Genomic DNA, 16,128 nt, shown 5'->3' with positions numbered 1-16,128 from the left:
CATTTTTATTGTAGTACATTATCTGCATAAACTATGCTAATACAATCTAACATGTAGTTGTAAAATAATTCTTGTTGCTTTCCTGTCATCAAATGATGATGATTTCCTGATAGGCTTCCAAGCTTTCGAGAGCTAACGTCACTTTCATGTTCAGGAATTAAAGTGCAGAGATGTCAGAAGAAAGTTTTTATGTTTGGAGAAATGACACCTGATTGACCTACCACCTACACCAGATTCCTCCCCTAATAAATACATAAAAAGCTTGTAATGCATCTGCACTTCAAGAAGTAGAAATACCTTATCAGTGTGTAATTGGAGATTGTTTAGTTCATTGAACTCTGAAGCCTAACTATTGGCTATATTTGGGAAAACAGGAAAAGGTTAAGTCCTTGCCTTTACTTATTCTCACCCAACAGGTCTCTAGGTGCCGAGGCTTGCCCAGAGTTGATTTGATACCTTTTTGGAGATGAGGCCTGTTCGAAGAAAAGGTTCTAGTCATCTTTGCACTTCAATCTCTGAAGATGAGTGTGAACGCTCCGAAGCTTATCCAGAAATCGCCTGGTTGATATCCTGAGAAAACCTCTTCAACATGTAGACATAACAAGTCAACGTTCTCTCTGTAGACAAGGCTTAACATTAGGAGGCCATAGTACGAGGCAAAATTCAACCCTAACCACCGCAAGTAGTGTGAAATATGTTGAAGATAGCAGTTTTCCTTCCACAAATGCAAAATCAAAGAAAAATGACGTATTTTTTGTCTTGAACGTTGGGATTATCATAAAAAAAAATTCCGTAGCATAAACGGTGGTGCTCAAGAAAACTCCAGATGGGTTTGGCTGTAAACTCAAGCCTCGCCCTTTGATATCTACTCATGAAAGCTGCTTTGAAAATTTGACATATCCATAATGATACGGTAGTGATATTACGGCTGAAAGAATTTTTTTCCCGGAAAATACACAGTGGGTTAGACACGTCAAGTTTGGTTGTTTTTGCAATATCCATATTTATAATTTTTTTGTTGTTTGGTCGTGTTTAAAGTTTGTGTTAATAGGATCAATGCTTGGAGAACCAACGTCCGTGAGGTCAAGTAATCTGTGGGTATCCCTTTTTGCACAACGCAAGAGCAACTGCTTTCTGACGTCACCGCAAAATGCTTCTCTTGTTACGCTAAATGCCTAAGATGTTGGGTAAAGTTTAGTTCTCTTAACATAAATAATATATTTGCAGTGTAATTGAACCAAACATAACCTAAAAACATATTTTTTCCTCATCTGACGTCAAAACACGAAGTTGCTCACGCGTTTTGCAATAAAGGAAAGTCTTCCTTATCGCACAACACTAGAGCAACCCTGTGTTCTGACGTCATCGTAGAAAATGTTATTTTTAATTGTTACGCTAAATACCTAGGTTAGGCTATTTAGGTTTAGTTCTCTTAGCATCAATAATAAATTTTCCCTGTATTTATGATAATAGCACCAAACTTAACCTAATACACGCCTAACAACACAAACTAGAAACGTATGCTTTCATCGTCTGACGTCATAACGCAAGTTTGTTCTAGTTTTGTGCGATAAGGGATACACTTTACGCATCCATTCCCGTAGTAGTCTGTGCGTTGTAGACTTGATATATGGCGCTTGCTTTAAGCATATGCTTTAAGTAATGTAAACAAACCCGTGGAGGATCAAGCATTGTAATTATTTCAAAAGTTTAGGGATATATTTAGTATCAACCTAGTTAAAACCGTGCAATAGATAGAGATTCAGACTTGTAAGTATTATGGATGAATTTTTTTTTTAAAATTCTCAATTTCGAATTTTGTGCATCGTCTACATATTGTATCTTTTAAAGTTTTCCACCAAACACATCTGTATTATACAGGTTGTATCATTTAGTTGAACTTAGTTTCACGGGAAGAGGGTGCAAAAAATAATGTTTCGCAGACTTCGAAAAGAAATCTGCAACGGTAAAATTTCATTAACCACCAAACGTCTCTAATTCCCGTATTTTCTTATATTTCACGTACGTTTGATGACGTAATCCCCTGTTAGTGTTTCCAACCCTGCCTTTTTTTCACCATGGTTGTCTAACCAAACCTAACCTAACCTTATCGGAAGTGCTTCGGGGGGCTATCCGCCAGCTACAGTGGATAACGGTTTGTGAGGCTATCCGTGAATGGTTCGTGGGGCTATCCGTCGGCTGCCCATGCATAATGTACAATTTGCACACGTGACGATCACCATAGTAGGTATTTTTCGATGAAAAAGGTTGGAAACACTGCATTCCAACAATGTAAGTCAAAATGTGCCCGCCATATTGTGTGTCACGGAAGCTAAGAAAGGAATAAAAAAATCACTGTAAATGTGAAAAAATTGTGTTTGTTTTCGTGTAAAAAGCATAATGCCACCGTGAACTTTGTTCCGCAATACACAATAGGTAAGTACGAACCATGCGAAACACAAAATATCCGATTTTAATGTGTCTCCGATATACCAAACTTTTACCGATAATGGTATTGTGCCACTGGGTTCTTGAAAATCTACTCTGACAAGGATTCCTGGACCATTTAAACCTATTTTACCCATAAGTATTGTCTCTGTTGAGTTCTGCTGAGCTGATCTGAATATGAATAAGTAGACACGTTTTACACATATTCACTTGTGGAATCAAGATCACTTCTACATCACTTCCTACAACAAACAAGTAATAACATCATTTTAGGGTCGTTTCATGCCAAATCACCACAGCTTCCAACTGTAAAATGTTAGCCCTCTGTGATACATGGTATTCATACAGCAGGGTTGCCAACAGTATAAAAATATTTGCATACAAGGTCAACAATAACAATTCATAACTTTTATTCTAATTACGATATAACTTTCTTCTTCGGCTGGTTTTGAAGTTAGAGGAGAATAATTTGCATAAAAAATTAGCTTTATTTGTAAATATCAAAATTTTCGTTTCAAGGTAAAGTGATTTGACTTTTGGCCTTGGACATCTGAAAAAGTGTGTGTTCATTTTTGGAGTGAATAAATTATGTTATGCAGTGAAGTGCAATCTCTGTTGGGTGTAAGTTTCATTGTGGGAAGGCTTTGGGAACAGGAATAAAAAATATTAATTCAATGTTTGGGGTAATGTAATAAATACACATAAGTGAATTGCTAATGTTTTCCATAAGCCTTACTTGTAATGGTTCTATTAATTTCGGTGGCCCGTTGTAGTTAAGCCCTTTTCTCTCTCTCTCTCTCTCTCTCTCTCTCTCTCTCTCTCTCTCTCTCTCTCTCTCTCTCTCTCTCTCTCCCCCCCCCCTCCACTTCTCAGTCTAGTTATGGGAAACTTGTGATTTAATTATCACAGGTTAAATTGTGAATGTTACTTTATAATCACCAGAGTTAGGATTTTTAGGGGAAAATTTCATTGGGAAAAAGGAAGGGAAAAGGTTCTAAAATAAGACTCAAAAAGGTGCTGATAATTATACTACTTATTAAAATTTCCCCTCCTATTTTATTAGTCTAAACTATTCACTCGAAGGTGTGTACACATCACACACATTGGTTGTGTTACAGTTATTCACCAGAGTCTGGGAAAAACACAAAGCTGTTGTACCTCACAACATTAAGCATTTCTAAATTTTTCAAAGTGAGTTTGTTTCTTTTCGGAGATAAAATATCTTTATATAAGCTGAAGCTTGTCTCTACATCCACAGAAACAAGTGGGGCAAACTTAGTATTCACTCGGAATGGCAAATTCCACAACATCCGGATTCTTGTCAAGATTAGCCTCAAGTTTGTCTCTGGCAAAACCATCTAACTGCCCCCTTACTGTAGTAAAGATATCCCATTGTTTTCCTTTTTCGACGCCTTGTTCTTCTAAGCTTTTGATGGCTGTCGACAGGTACTTGTAGGAATGTACACAAAATAGTTATTTTTGCAAATCATCTATCTTGTCTGGGAGGAGAAGTTGCTGTTCCTTGGAAATTGCACCTGCGTCGGTTGAACCCAGAGAAAGTACAAACTTCTTAATTTTTTCATACTTTTCACACAGAAATGCAGCACACTCAATCCATGATCCCCAGCGAGTAATGATGGGGAAATGTGGCAGGGGCAGGCAGGTTGTTTCTCTGTAGGCAAGAAAGCGACTCGGGTCCTTAAGGAGTATTTTCTTCAGATCAGATATGAACTCATTTACAATGTTGTATTCTAATAGATTCAGAAACCCCCTGTGAAGGGCATGAGGTTACATGCTTTAACTTAGGGAACAACGGCTTCAATTGGTTAAATGTCGGGAGCCTGGTCAGTAACTACAACAACTTTTTCGAACCAAATTCCACTGGGCCACAGTTTTTGACAGAAATGCATAAATGACTGCATCACTGTACTGGCATTGGTTTTCTGCAACTCATATGTGTTTAGTAACATGGGCTTAACTTCCTCACCTATCAGAGGAAAAACCAAAATGTTCAAAACATATCGTTGCATTGAGTCTGTCGTCTCATCCAGAATAACACCTATATCACAATCGAACACTTTCACCTTAATTTTACGAACAGTTTCTTCACACACAGGTTCAATATAGTTTTTCCTTAACGTACTCTCATCGGGCACTGACAACCGTGTGTACTTTTCAAGGAACCCTTTCAAGGCTGGATGGTTCACCTTGAGTGGAAAAGCCTGTGTAAAAGATGCACACAAGTCAACATTAAATTCCTTTAAATTTTGGTTCTTGGAAGAACACTGCTCAAATGCATTCCGTAAGAGAGGCTGCCGAGATTTACTTCCTTGCAGATTCTTGTTCTTTTGATGCTTAGAGCTGGAAATATGTTGCTGGATGCGATCTCTTTGGTGTTTTTCATCTAATGTGATTCCTTCCGGCATGGTAAAGTACATGCACTAACAGGATCTAAGAGAGTGAAAAAGCAGGTATGGAACTTACATCCACAAACAATATCTGTCCACTACGCACACATGAAACGTGAAACCCACCACTTCAGAAACACACTGTTTCCAAGACCAAACTACATTTCCTTCTATCTTAAAAAAAATAATGGCGATCTGGTGCATATCTGTAGCGGTCTTTCCATTGTTGATTTCAAGTAGGCAACAATCAAGCACAGTTTAAATACATTCAATTTCAGTTAACAATGTTAAAACATCTTAAAGAGAAAAGTATCGCGAAAAAGGAAATAAAAATTCAATGATTTGCTGAGGAAATATATTTAACACCAGTAAAAGGACACAAAAAGGGGAGGAAAGCGATTAAGAACACGAAAAAGGGGGAAAATAGATAAATGTCCCACAAAAGGAAGGGAAGAGGAAAGGTTATCAAAAAAGGGGAAAAAAGGTGCTGGAAAATTAGCTCCATTCTCACGTTGAGGCAACATTTCACACACTGAGTCCTTCCAGAGAGGTCTCACTTTCACTACGAAAAAAAGGTGCGCACCTAAAAATCCTAACTCTGATAATCACAGTTCTTTATAATGGATTTTATGTGATTTTGGCAATTGTGATATATCCATGAACTGGGTAGCAGGAAGAATTGTGGTTGGAATTATTCAAGCATTGTGCAGAGAATTAAGGTTAAATGAAGCCTTAGAAATTAAGATTGAGGCATGGTTGAGGTTTCCACCAGACCATTTCTAAGTTTATTCAACTGGAGACACATTTGTTCATTGCTGTTCAGTAATCATCGTACTCAGTGCTTTCTCTCTGGGAAGGAAGGTTCCGGTACTCGTCAGGTTGGTTTATAATTGTTATTGTGTTCATCATAGTTGAATTACTTAAAATATAGTATGTTCGTAAGTGATTGTGCATCCTTGTAGTTACACACACATCATATCGTTGAATTACTTAAAATATAGTATTGTCATATATGATTGTGCAACCTTGTAGTTACACACACACACCATACCTATGTTTCATTAAAATATAATGTTGTGTTTTTTTCTTGCCTATAAAAAGGTGTTGGTGTGGCGTACCATAGCGTACTGCCAGAAAAAAAGCACTGATCATACTTGAAAAACCTGAAAGAAGATATCGATATCCATTGTGACTGCTGAAAATTATTCTTTCATACTACATGATGAGGTGCATGATTTTCACTGCAATAATGCCCAAACCACAATTCAACCGTTTGTCATTTATTACAGAGGAACAAAAGCAGGGAAATTGTCATGTACAAACTTGGTATTTCATATTGTTCGCAACACAATTCAATAGCAACACATACTTACCAAAAGCACCTCATTCTAGTTCTGAAACAATGCATACAAAATGGGAGCGATTTTGCTATACCGGAAACTTCCCCAATTTCTTTCATATTTCTCATACTTTCTGACTACCATGCTAAAGGTCCCGGGTTCGATCCCCGGCCGGTTCAAATCCGGGAACTTTTCTAACGTTGGAAGCGGCCCCGGCATCCACCCAGCGTCGAATAACATAGGTACCCGGAAAAACCCTGGGGGTAAAGGTGGTCAGGGGCATGGTGCTGATCACATCACCCCCACTCACGACCGGATCAAGAAAGTGTGGGGCGTTACCCTCACACCCCCTATACGCCTTCATGGCGTGGTGCTAAGCACAGGGGAACACTTTACTTTTACTTTTTTTTTTTATTTCTCATACTCAATAATTTAGGCCTCGTAATCACGAATCTGCAGTTAAAATTTGGCGCTCACGTGTAGAACTGGCAAAATAAGTGGGTCCATGATCGCAACCGACACCCTCGATTTCTTTAGAAAACCAATGTTTATTGCAAGATTTTGTGTTTCGAATACATAAAGAAAGAAATATATATTCCTGATATTACTACGACCCCAAATTTTAACTATGTTACCTAACTGGCCTAACCGTGCATGGTTCGTGAGGCTATCCATGAATGGAACGTCACTTGTTCATATCAGAAAACATGGTTCGCAATCGCTGTTTGTGTATTGAGAATCTTCGTGGTAATTGACAAGGTTATTTTACAATTTCTACACGTGAGCACCAAATCTTAACGGCAGATACGTCATCAGGACTCCTTAATTAGTGAGTATTTGGATTATTAACGCAATTATGCTGTTCTCTGGTAATGAGATTGTCATGTTTTTGAGATTGTCCTAAATATTCAGATTGTTGATTATTTTGAACAAAATAAGTTATTTAGTAATTCTCAATTTAGTTATAGAACTGGGCTAGGTACTGTTAAGGCTGCTGTCTCATTCTTGAAAAATTGTATATTAGGGTTAGACAGTAAGAAAGTTGTTAATGTGAAACTATATGATTTGTCCAAAGCATTCGATACTGTATCTCACTCTCTTCTGCTAAAAAAGTTAAGATTTTATGGTTTTGAGGATGGAGCGCTGTCACTTTTGCAATCATATTTAAGTGGGAGATCTTAGAGAGTAGTTTTTGAAGAAATGGAGTCAAACTTGTTACCTGTTAAACATGGAGTACCTCAAGGAATGGATTTATACGTAGTAAAAATGTGTTATTTAGTTATTTTCACCAAAATATTGAGTTGAAAATTTACTTAAAATTGTAAAAAAAAATACCTTTTTAATAATATAAGACATTTCGTACCTAACTCCTGAAGTTTAAAACAATTGCTTGCACTTCTCTTGGCATTGTAACTATTATCGTGACTATGGCTTGAAGAGAAACCAGAAGCAAATCACACAAAATCGTTGGTTCTGGTGCAGCTGTGGGAAGACAACTGGTAGCGAGGGTGGGGTTAGGGGTTAGCAATGGGCTGCTCGACTTAGGACTCTCTTCCAAAGTTGCCAAAATAATGTTTGCAACAACCAGGAGCTGATGCTAGAGCCCACATTTGTTGACAACAATAGTAAATAAACAGGAATTTCAAGTGTTTTACAATAGCAACAGCAAAGTGTTGGGAGGTGTAAAATTGAAAGAAAAAAATACTTATATATTGTTCAGATGACAGAAAACTTATAATTAATGCAATTGGAGAGTATAAACAAACTTTTGTTTGTTTAACGTCTCTTCAGACTTTCTCAGTTATTCACAAGAAATTTTCGGTCACATGTAGTTATTGTGAGAATATGGAGTACATGTTGAGAAAAGTTCTGAAATATGGAAATAATATGTAAAAATAACTAAAATATGAGTCAAAACCTAATATAGCCTATGTACAAATATGGAAAATAAAAATTGAATTTTTCGAGTCTACATGCCATGACGCGCAAAGATAATACAAAATATAACTGATTTCAGCTTCATACATAAATATGTATTTACATATAAATCCGTTCCCTTGTAATAAGCATGTTACTTCGTACAACCTTGAGCAGACCTCTGCATCTGAGTAGTTAGCACAGTGTGCTACGATGCCAGGGGTTCTGGTGTCAAATCCAGGCCTGGACATGAGTGTCCTTTCATTAGTTTCATCATATCATCACTCATCTTCTCGATTAGTCAAAAGTGGCAGAAGTAATATAAACCAATCAATCATATAACCTTGACAAAAACCGAACATGTAGGGAGAGGAGAATTCTGGCAACAACTTATGGCTCACAATCAAAGTGGTTGTTAAAAATCTGAGCAGGATTATTGTTTTTTTTTTTTCAATTGTAAATGAAAGTAGTGTCCTAGTGGATAAGTTTCTAGGTGTGTACAAAGAAGCATGAACTGGAAAATGTAGAACTCAGTATTTGAGACAAACCAGAATAGAAGATATGTTGAAAGGTATTTGGATTTCAGTTTGATCTGTACTAATATTGATAATGAAGAATGACCTCAATGCACCTTCGAAGGGAAGTTACTGCTTTGGAAAATAAATACTGAAGATAAAATTATTGGCAATTACTTTCCTACATTGAGCATGTGAGAGAAACAGAACTCCACTTCAAAATGTACTTTCCACAGGACACAGCACAACTGGATCAGGAATCTGTTCATCGGAGACCCTCCACCAAATTTTACAACTGCAGAAAAGAAGCACCTTATTGATCTTTCCACAGACAAGATAGTGAAATCTATGGGGTGTAAACTGGGAACCTTTCCGACGAGACCCAAATGTCAAACTCTCATCCACGTAGTACACCCTCGACTGCATTTTGCAGATTTGCAAGGCTCTGACGTCTGGACACTCAGCCCATATAATCCTCTGTCGGGTTTGTGCTATGTGATGACCTTATGCATTTGTGATTGTTCCTTCTTCACCATTAATCCTCATCTTCCTGGTTAGCCCAAAGTGACAGAAAAGAAAAGGAGAATAAATGAATTGAAATCAACATGGAAGACTATGTTTCTTTCTGCAACACTACCTGAATTTTGGAGCTCCGTGACGAATGAGTATCCAGAGTTATGTAAGAAAGCCTTGCACATTCTGCTTCCTTCTGTGGCTTGTTATCTGTGTGATTTTCAGCCATGGGGTGATCAAGTCCTAAATATCCAGAATGAAATTCGCCTTTTAATTTCCAGATATGTACTCTCATTTGATGTACTGTGTGACGCCAAGCAAGCTCATACATCCCACTGACATTACTGAACATTTTAATATGCCTGTTATTAACATATATTATCCAGATTTTCTTACTGTCTCCTTTTCTCGTGAATATCGTATTGCTGGTAAATTGACATCAGCTCATAAACATGAAACAATTGTACATCACATGTATTAATCACACATTATATTTTCATTACTTGTATATGTACATGCCAACATAAATAAACACATTTGTCACATGTATTTGTGAACTATTATTTAGGGGAGGCACGTGCAGAATTTGGCAGCTCAGGGTAGGCACGACAGCAAGAAGTTTGAAAACTCCTGGTATAGGGCTTGGATTATGTTAAGACTAATGATGCTAGTAGTGTTTGATAGAAATGACGATGGTCCAATTGCCACAGTAATTAAAGAAATAAATTATTAGAGCCTCTAGTGATGTAGATATTCAAGATATTTTTGGTTTGCTTTGCAGGCTAGTATTTTATTTTTTATATGAAGAACGCATTAGTTTTGTTTTTAGCCTAGTTGTAAACTGCAATGTTTGGTCATTTTTATAAGAATTAGTTGTTTTTATCTTTTGCTTGTTTTGTTTACTTTATATTTTTCCATTTGACCTTTATGGTATTTAATCATGTAGATGCTTCTTGTGTGAGTTCTTTAAATGTAACCTTGTTACTACAATCGTATTTCTATTCCAATCCATAAGGTCATTTGGAAATGTTTATATGTGAGATGATGTATATTTAATATTTGAATCATTTACAACTATAAAATGAAGCATAATATACAGTAAAATTTAAAAAATCAACATTATTGAAAAACATTTAAAAAAAGGTAAATGCACCCCTGTGCATGTGCACACATGCCATAAAGGCATATGGGGGTGATGTGGAGGTATAGAGCTCCACATATTCTTGATCGCGACCATAGTTGGGATGATGTGATCAGCATCATGTCCAGCTGCCTTTACCCCCCCCCCCCCCCACATCTTCCCAGGTACCCATTTACGAGGCCAGGTGGGTCTCAAAGCTGTACATGAACAGAGAAATGACTGGAAAAATTCCTGGTCTAGATCAACTGCCCTGGGATTAGAACCCGGGTCTTCTGCATGGTAGCCAGATGCTCTACCAACTGTGTGGCTAACCACTGTTAACATTATTGAAATGATGCATATTTTTTATTAACTACAAAAGTTGCTACATGTGAACCATTCAAGGTAATTCAATGCTGATTTTTTTTTAATGATACAGCGGAGAAAATATTAATTGCCCACTTCTGCCATGATGAGGTAAGTGGGCCACCCTACCTTTTGAGAAGAAATTATTTTTCAAATTTTTGTAATTAGTTAGAAATTTCACTTTGTCTGGAAAACAGAGATTGGCAGAATGTCCGAATGGAAAATCTGGTCAATGTTAATCTTATGTCAAGTGTAATATTCCACCAAAGTCTAATTATGCTATTTTGGTGGTCTACTTACCCCATCTTACCCTATGTGTTAGTGGGAATGATATCATTTCCTTATTAAGAAACCCTGAGACCAGAGATAATTGTTGTACAATCAGGGTAGGGAAATCACATCAAGATATTGTAAACATTTAATAAATAATGCAACCCCAAAATGCTGATGTTGCTTCGTGATGAAGATATGGAACCTGGTCTAGAATGCCAAGTCATCATCATCCTTCGCCATTTCCTGCCTCTGACTGGGTCGGCATAGAAGTCAAGCCTCTCCATTGTTTTCAGATGTTCCACCACTCCTCTCTTTCCCCAGTGTTCCAATCTTGTCCTCTTCTCCTAACATTCTGCACTATCTGCTCTTTCCACCGACATTTTGGTCTCCCCTTAGACCTTACTCCCACTCCTTGTGCATTGTAAGCTCTTATTGGCAGTCTTTCTGCACCCATCTTCATGTGTCCGAACCATCTCATCTGTGCCTGATCTATTCAGTGCTGAACCTTCATCACTCCCACTGTCTGTCGGATCTCCTCATTCCTTATTCTATCCCTTCTAGTCTTCCCCAATATACTCCTTAAAAATTTCATCTCCACTGCCTGCATCTTTCTTTTGTCTCTCTCTGTCATTGTCCAAATCTCTGCTCCATACCTGCTATTATGTATTACCAAGTAACAGTGGAAATTTGACTTGATAGGCTGATCAACAATTTCCCAATTATAAGCTGAGGAGACAATAACCCAAAGGGTTTTTCGAATATAATATTTAATTTAAGATGTCACAATAATAAGAACATTGTAATAACTTTCTCAGATGTTAGATGGTGTGTATTATGCAGCATGCCCCTTCCATCCCCTGCAAAGATAACGGCAGTTATGGTACTTACTTTGTTTTGCAAAGTGTTATATTTGATGCTTCGTAATTTTGAATTCCACTTTTCAAGGAGATGCTTCTTTGAAGATGGAAAGCTTGTCTGCTGATGAGGGAAGTTCTTCCAGTCTCTGGTCCTTATCTCAGGGTAACAGGACTTACAGAGTGGATAGATTGGATGATGATCTGCCCAAAACCAGGAGCGAGAGTAGTATTGCATCAGATGTTAAAGAACAGAATCCACAGTCAAGAACTTCTCAGTGTGGCCAGACAAGAAGGATAATAAATCCTGCAATTATTGTCGAAAAATGTTCGTCCATTTCACTCCATCAAGGTGTCAGTGGTGGTGAAAGCAGATCGAAAACCAGTTTAGTCTCAACCGTTCCTACACCTGTAGGGCATTTCTCATCAGAGAGCGCATGCATAGTTGTCACGCAGAAACAGTCATTGGTTGGCGATGGAGGCGAGCATTCTGGTACCACAGTTCAAAACCAGTCAAGCGTGCCTAGTGCGAGTGTTCAAAGTGATCGTTGTAAAAGGGTTCGGGATATAGTACTTACAAGAATGCCATCCGAAAACAGTTCTTCCGGTGACGATTCAGAGCCCCAGTTAACAGCATGGGAAAAATGGTTTATTGAAAAGGAAAAGCAGCTGCGGGAGAAGGCTGAAGCTCGAAAAAATATGGAAATGGAGAAAAGATTGGAGGAAGAAATGCTCGAACAGAAGAAACAGGATAAATTGAGACGTGAGAAGCTGAATTGGCAACTGTGGCTGCAAAAGAAAAAGGAGGAGGAATTGCAGAAACTATTGGAGGAACAGAAAAGAAAGGAAGACGATGACATAAGGAAGATGAGAGAACTAGAATTGAGAAGACGTGCAGTAGGGAAGTACAAGGAGTGGCTTGCACAGAAGGAGGAAGAGAAGAAAGGTAGGCAGATTCTCATCTTGCACGCATTATAATATTTATGATTCCTCAGTTTAGTTGCCAGTGGCCCTTCAGTTTGATATACACTCATTCTCCATACTTTTCTAAAAAATACAGAATGTTCCGCTTATATGGATCGAGAATAAATGCTCACCGTTTAAAAACAGAGGAAGATATTGTTAAGATTTTTCATTTTACAAAATACAGAAACTCTCAGAGTTTATATACCAATGGTGAATACACATGCTTGTGCATGCGCAAGCATTATGATGCATTACAAATGCAGCTGCACTAGTCACTCCACAGATGCTACAGAACACTTGGTGGGAGCTTGAATACCGTTTAGATATTGACCATTTTCCTACACTCGGAGAGTTTCTACATCAAGGTATCTATAATGGTGTGTTAATAAACCATTATTTACACTTCAAATTATCAACTATTTCTTGATCCCTCAAAGTGGAACACACTGTATTAGTATTTATAGTTCATTTTCAGAAATTAACATTATTATTTACAGTAGATTTTCCATGGACTTTGGAAACAAGGCAAGAAATTTGCTTTTCAGGTAAAATCTTGACAGTTCCATAATGTATGGGGATATTGAAATAGAAATTTGTAACATACAATTCTCTTATTCATTAAAATTCTGCTGACAATTGAGCAGCTGAGTAAAACTTGATAACCCACACTCCATTCAAAATTAAATTAACATAGGATTGAGTTGCTGTACAATACTGAATGAAGTTCCTTCAGTAGCAAGCAACGATCAGAAACACACGAGAACATCTGGGAACCCCATAAACCACAATGTAATGGATAGGGTGATCAGACGTCCTCTTTTATCCTGACATGTCCTCCTTTTTAGGTGACTGTCCGGCATCCGGGTTTTTTTTTAGAAATTGGTAAAATCCTCCTTTTTTGGAAAGAGTTTAGCATCGACCATAGCACATGTGCTGCATCAAGAATGCTTCCACACATTACAATTATCATATCACTTGTGGCGCGTTAAGTATTTGAGCAAGTAATGCACACCTAGCATCTGGGAACTGAATACGATCATTTTCCCGATGATCCGAATGGGTTCTGGACCGTAAAGAACCTTTTTATCTGTGAAGTATTTCAATTCGGTCGAGCAACCTTCTTTCCGGATGAATTTAAATACAGTCCAGGAACGGGATGAATTTAAATACGGTCCAGGAACGGGATGAATTTAAATTTGGTCCAGGAACCATTTTTCCCGGATGAATTTAAATACGGTGTATGAACCGTTTTTCAGGATCAATTAAAATACGATCCAGGAACCTTTTTTCAATGAAACAATATGCAACTTGGACCGAATTTAAATTGCGCGAGATAAAAGGTTCCGGTCCTGCAGCGGAACCCAATAGAACCCATTAAAATTTATAGGTTCCTGGACCTTTAACAACTCTGGTCATTAGTATGCATTATTCTAAGTCGTTCCTTCGCAATCTGAGACTTATGAAACACATGTAATCTGAGCAGATCATTTTCGAATGATTGATATGGCTTATTTTAATTCGCTTTTCTGCCTCTTTTGGCTAATCGCAAATATGAGGATGAGCGATGATATGATGAATTTGATGAAGGGACACTCGCAAAGAACATTCATGCTCAGGCTGGGATTTGAACCCGGGGCCTCTGGCATTGTGGCACTGTGTGCTAACCACTCCACCACAGAGGTCGGCCAGTTCATTTTAAGAGTCGAATATACGCGATACAGAAATGCATAGTGAGAATTTTGATTATTAAGTCATATTTACTTTTATGTAATAACGAAGCAAAAGTGCAAATTCAAGAATTATCTTGCAAGAAAATACCCAACTTTTAATGGATGGAAGAAACGAATATGAGTGTAAGGTGGCTGTCACTTTTCCCTGCTGTTGAAAGAGTGCAAAAATGTTCGTGGCATTAAAATAATATTTCCTGACACAATCTAAACTACCTAACATTTAAATTCTGTTTTTGGAAATAAGTTAAAGTGAAACTTGTAACGAACATGAGAGTTGAAGGTTTTATATTTGTAACAAGTTAAGATTTTTAAAATGTTTGCACAAATAATGTGCAAGTTGTCACAGACAATTATAGTTAGACTGATACAGTTGTAGTTGGAACTTTTATATATGTTTATAAATACGTCAAAATCTGTTCGTGTTGACGTCACTTTCTCATCTCAGCAGAGGAAGTGAACCCACCTGAATGTTTCTCACCTGACGACAGACTGATTTTGGAAAACAGATGAAGGTGAATAATCAATAAGAACTTGGAAATGGAGAGACTTTAAGTATAGATTGTTGGTTTTCGAGTTGACTTTCGTTATTTGTGAGTGAATTGCCCAACGTTAGTATTGACTGTTCTAGTGTTTTATTGGTAAGTGATTAGGAAATATAAGCGATTATAAAACTGTGTTTAACTTTGAAAAGAATGTTGTTTCTTTTTACCCAGCAAGCCCTGATGATTTGCAAATATTCTCATGTTCCTGACTAAAGGAGTAGCGGATTAACTTCGTGACAACTGGTGTACAACTGGGGTGGACGTTGCTAACTTACTTGTAGCATTTGCATTCACATATGGGGGTTGCATTCTAATATCCAAATATTGGAAAAAGGAGTAAAATTCTGTGCTTCAAACTATATATATTCTTAGTTATGATTGTCATGTTAAACAATAGATTAGGACTCGAACCCGGGTCTCTGGCCATACCATGTCATTGCTCTAACCACTGAGCTACCGAGCTGGCCTGGCCTCTCCTGACATTTCGCTATCCCTGTTTTTCCTGCCTGGAATCATCTCTGCTAGTGCTACTGCAACGGGATCTGTTGCCTTTGAAAAATAGGCGTGCGCACGAGAGGATCATGGACGTGTAGAGGTTTGTTCCACGGGGGGACATGCAGGGTATTTTTCCATGGGTCATATTACCCCGATAATAATGTTGCTCCCTCAAGAAACACCACTTTAATTTAAAATTATCGCATTAATGTAAATTATTTTGACTGAAATCAAATTATGCATGTGAAAATATACTTTTAGGTTGACATTCTATTTCTAATTGGAAGATGTGGCCATCCTTGCCCCCCCCCCCTTTTTCCAGACGTCCATGTCCCTCCTACATTATTGTACTCTCACCTAGAAATTTACTGGAGAGGAATCTTATCGTCGTTATTAAACGATATTATACTCTTAAAGAAAATTAAGTATTTTCAAGCCGATTAAAGTTAAAAGCAACTATGGGGGAAGGGAATGCAGTGACGCAACCACATGGGGAAATGAGCATTGGACCTCCCCGACCTTGGACGGAAATATATTCTCAGGGGGCTGGGGGCAAAGGTGTCAAACACTGAGGTAAAAAAAAAAGCAAGACTAGTAGAATCTAAGAGAAGCAGGACGAAGGGATACTAAAGATGGAATTA

General features: G+C 37.8%; 1 protein-coding gene across 3 annotated transcripts in view; it reads left to right on the top strand.

The window, feature by feature from the left end:
* The first annotated feature begins 1,616 nt into the window (after nt 1-1,616).
* The window catches only part of LOC145986463 (uncharacterized), a 199,620-nt gene continuing 185,108 nt past the window's right edge, over nt 1,617-16,128 (top strand). For 2 of the 3 annotated variants that reach the window (XM_083120502.1, XM_083120504.1), the window contains exons 1-2: nt 1,623-1,770; nt 11,846-12,700. In XM_083120502.1, coding sequence (XP_082976628.1) covers nt 11,863-12,700 — 838 coding nt within the window. In that variant the 5' untranslated portion in view covers nt 1,623-1,770; nt 11,846-11,862. Of the gene's footprint in view, nt 1,771-11,845; nt 12,701-16,128 lie in introns of all 3 variants that reach the window. The other variant, XM_083120503.1, reaches the window with a different exon arrangement.

The sequence above is a fragment of the Lepisma saccharinum genome, chromosome 4 (assembly GCF_977018435.1).
Source record: "Lepisma saccharinum chromosome 4, izLepSacc3.1, whole genome shotgun sequence".
NCBI lineage: Eukaryota > Metazoa > Arthropoda > Insecta > Zygentoma > Lepismatidae > Lepisma > Lepisma saccharinum.
Note: the sequence above shows the minus strand (reverse complement) of the source record. Positions and strands in the feature narration are given on the sequence as shown.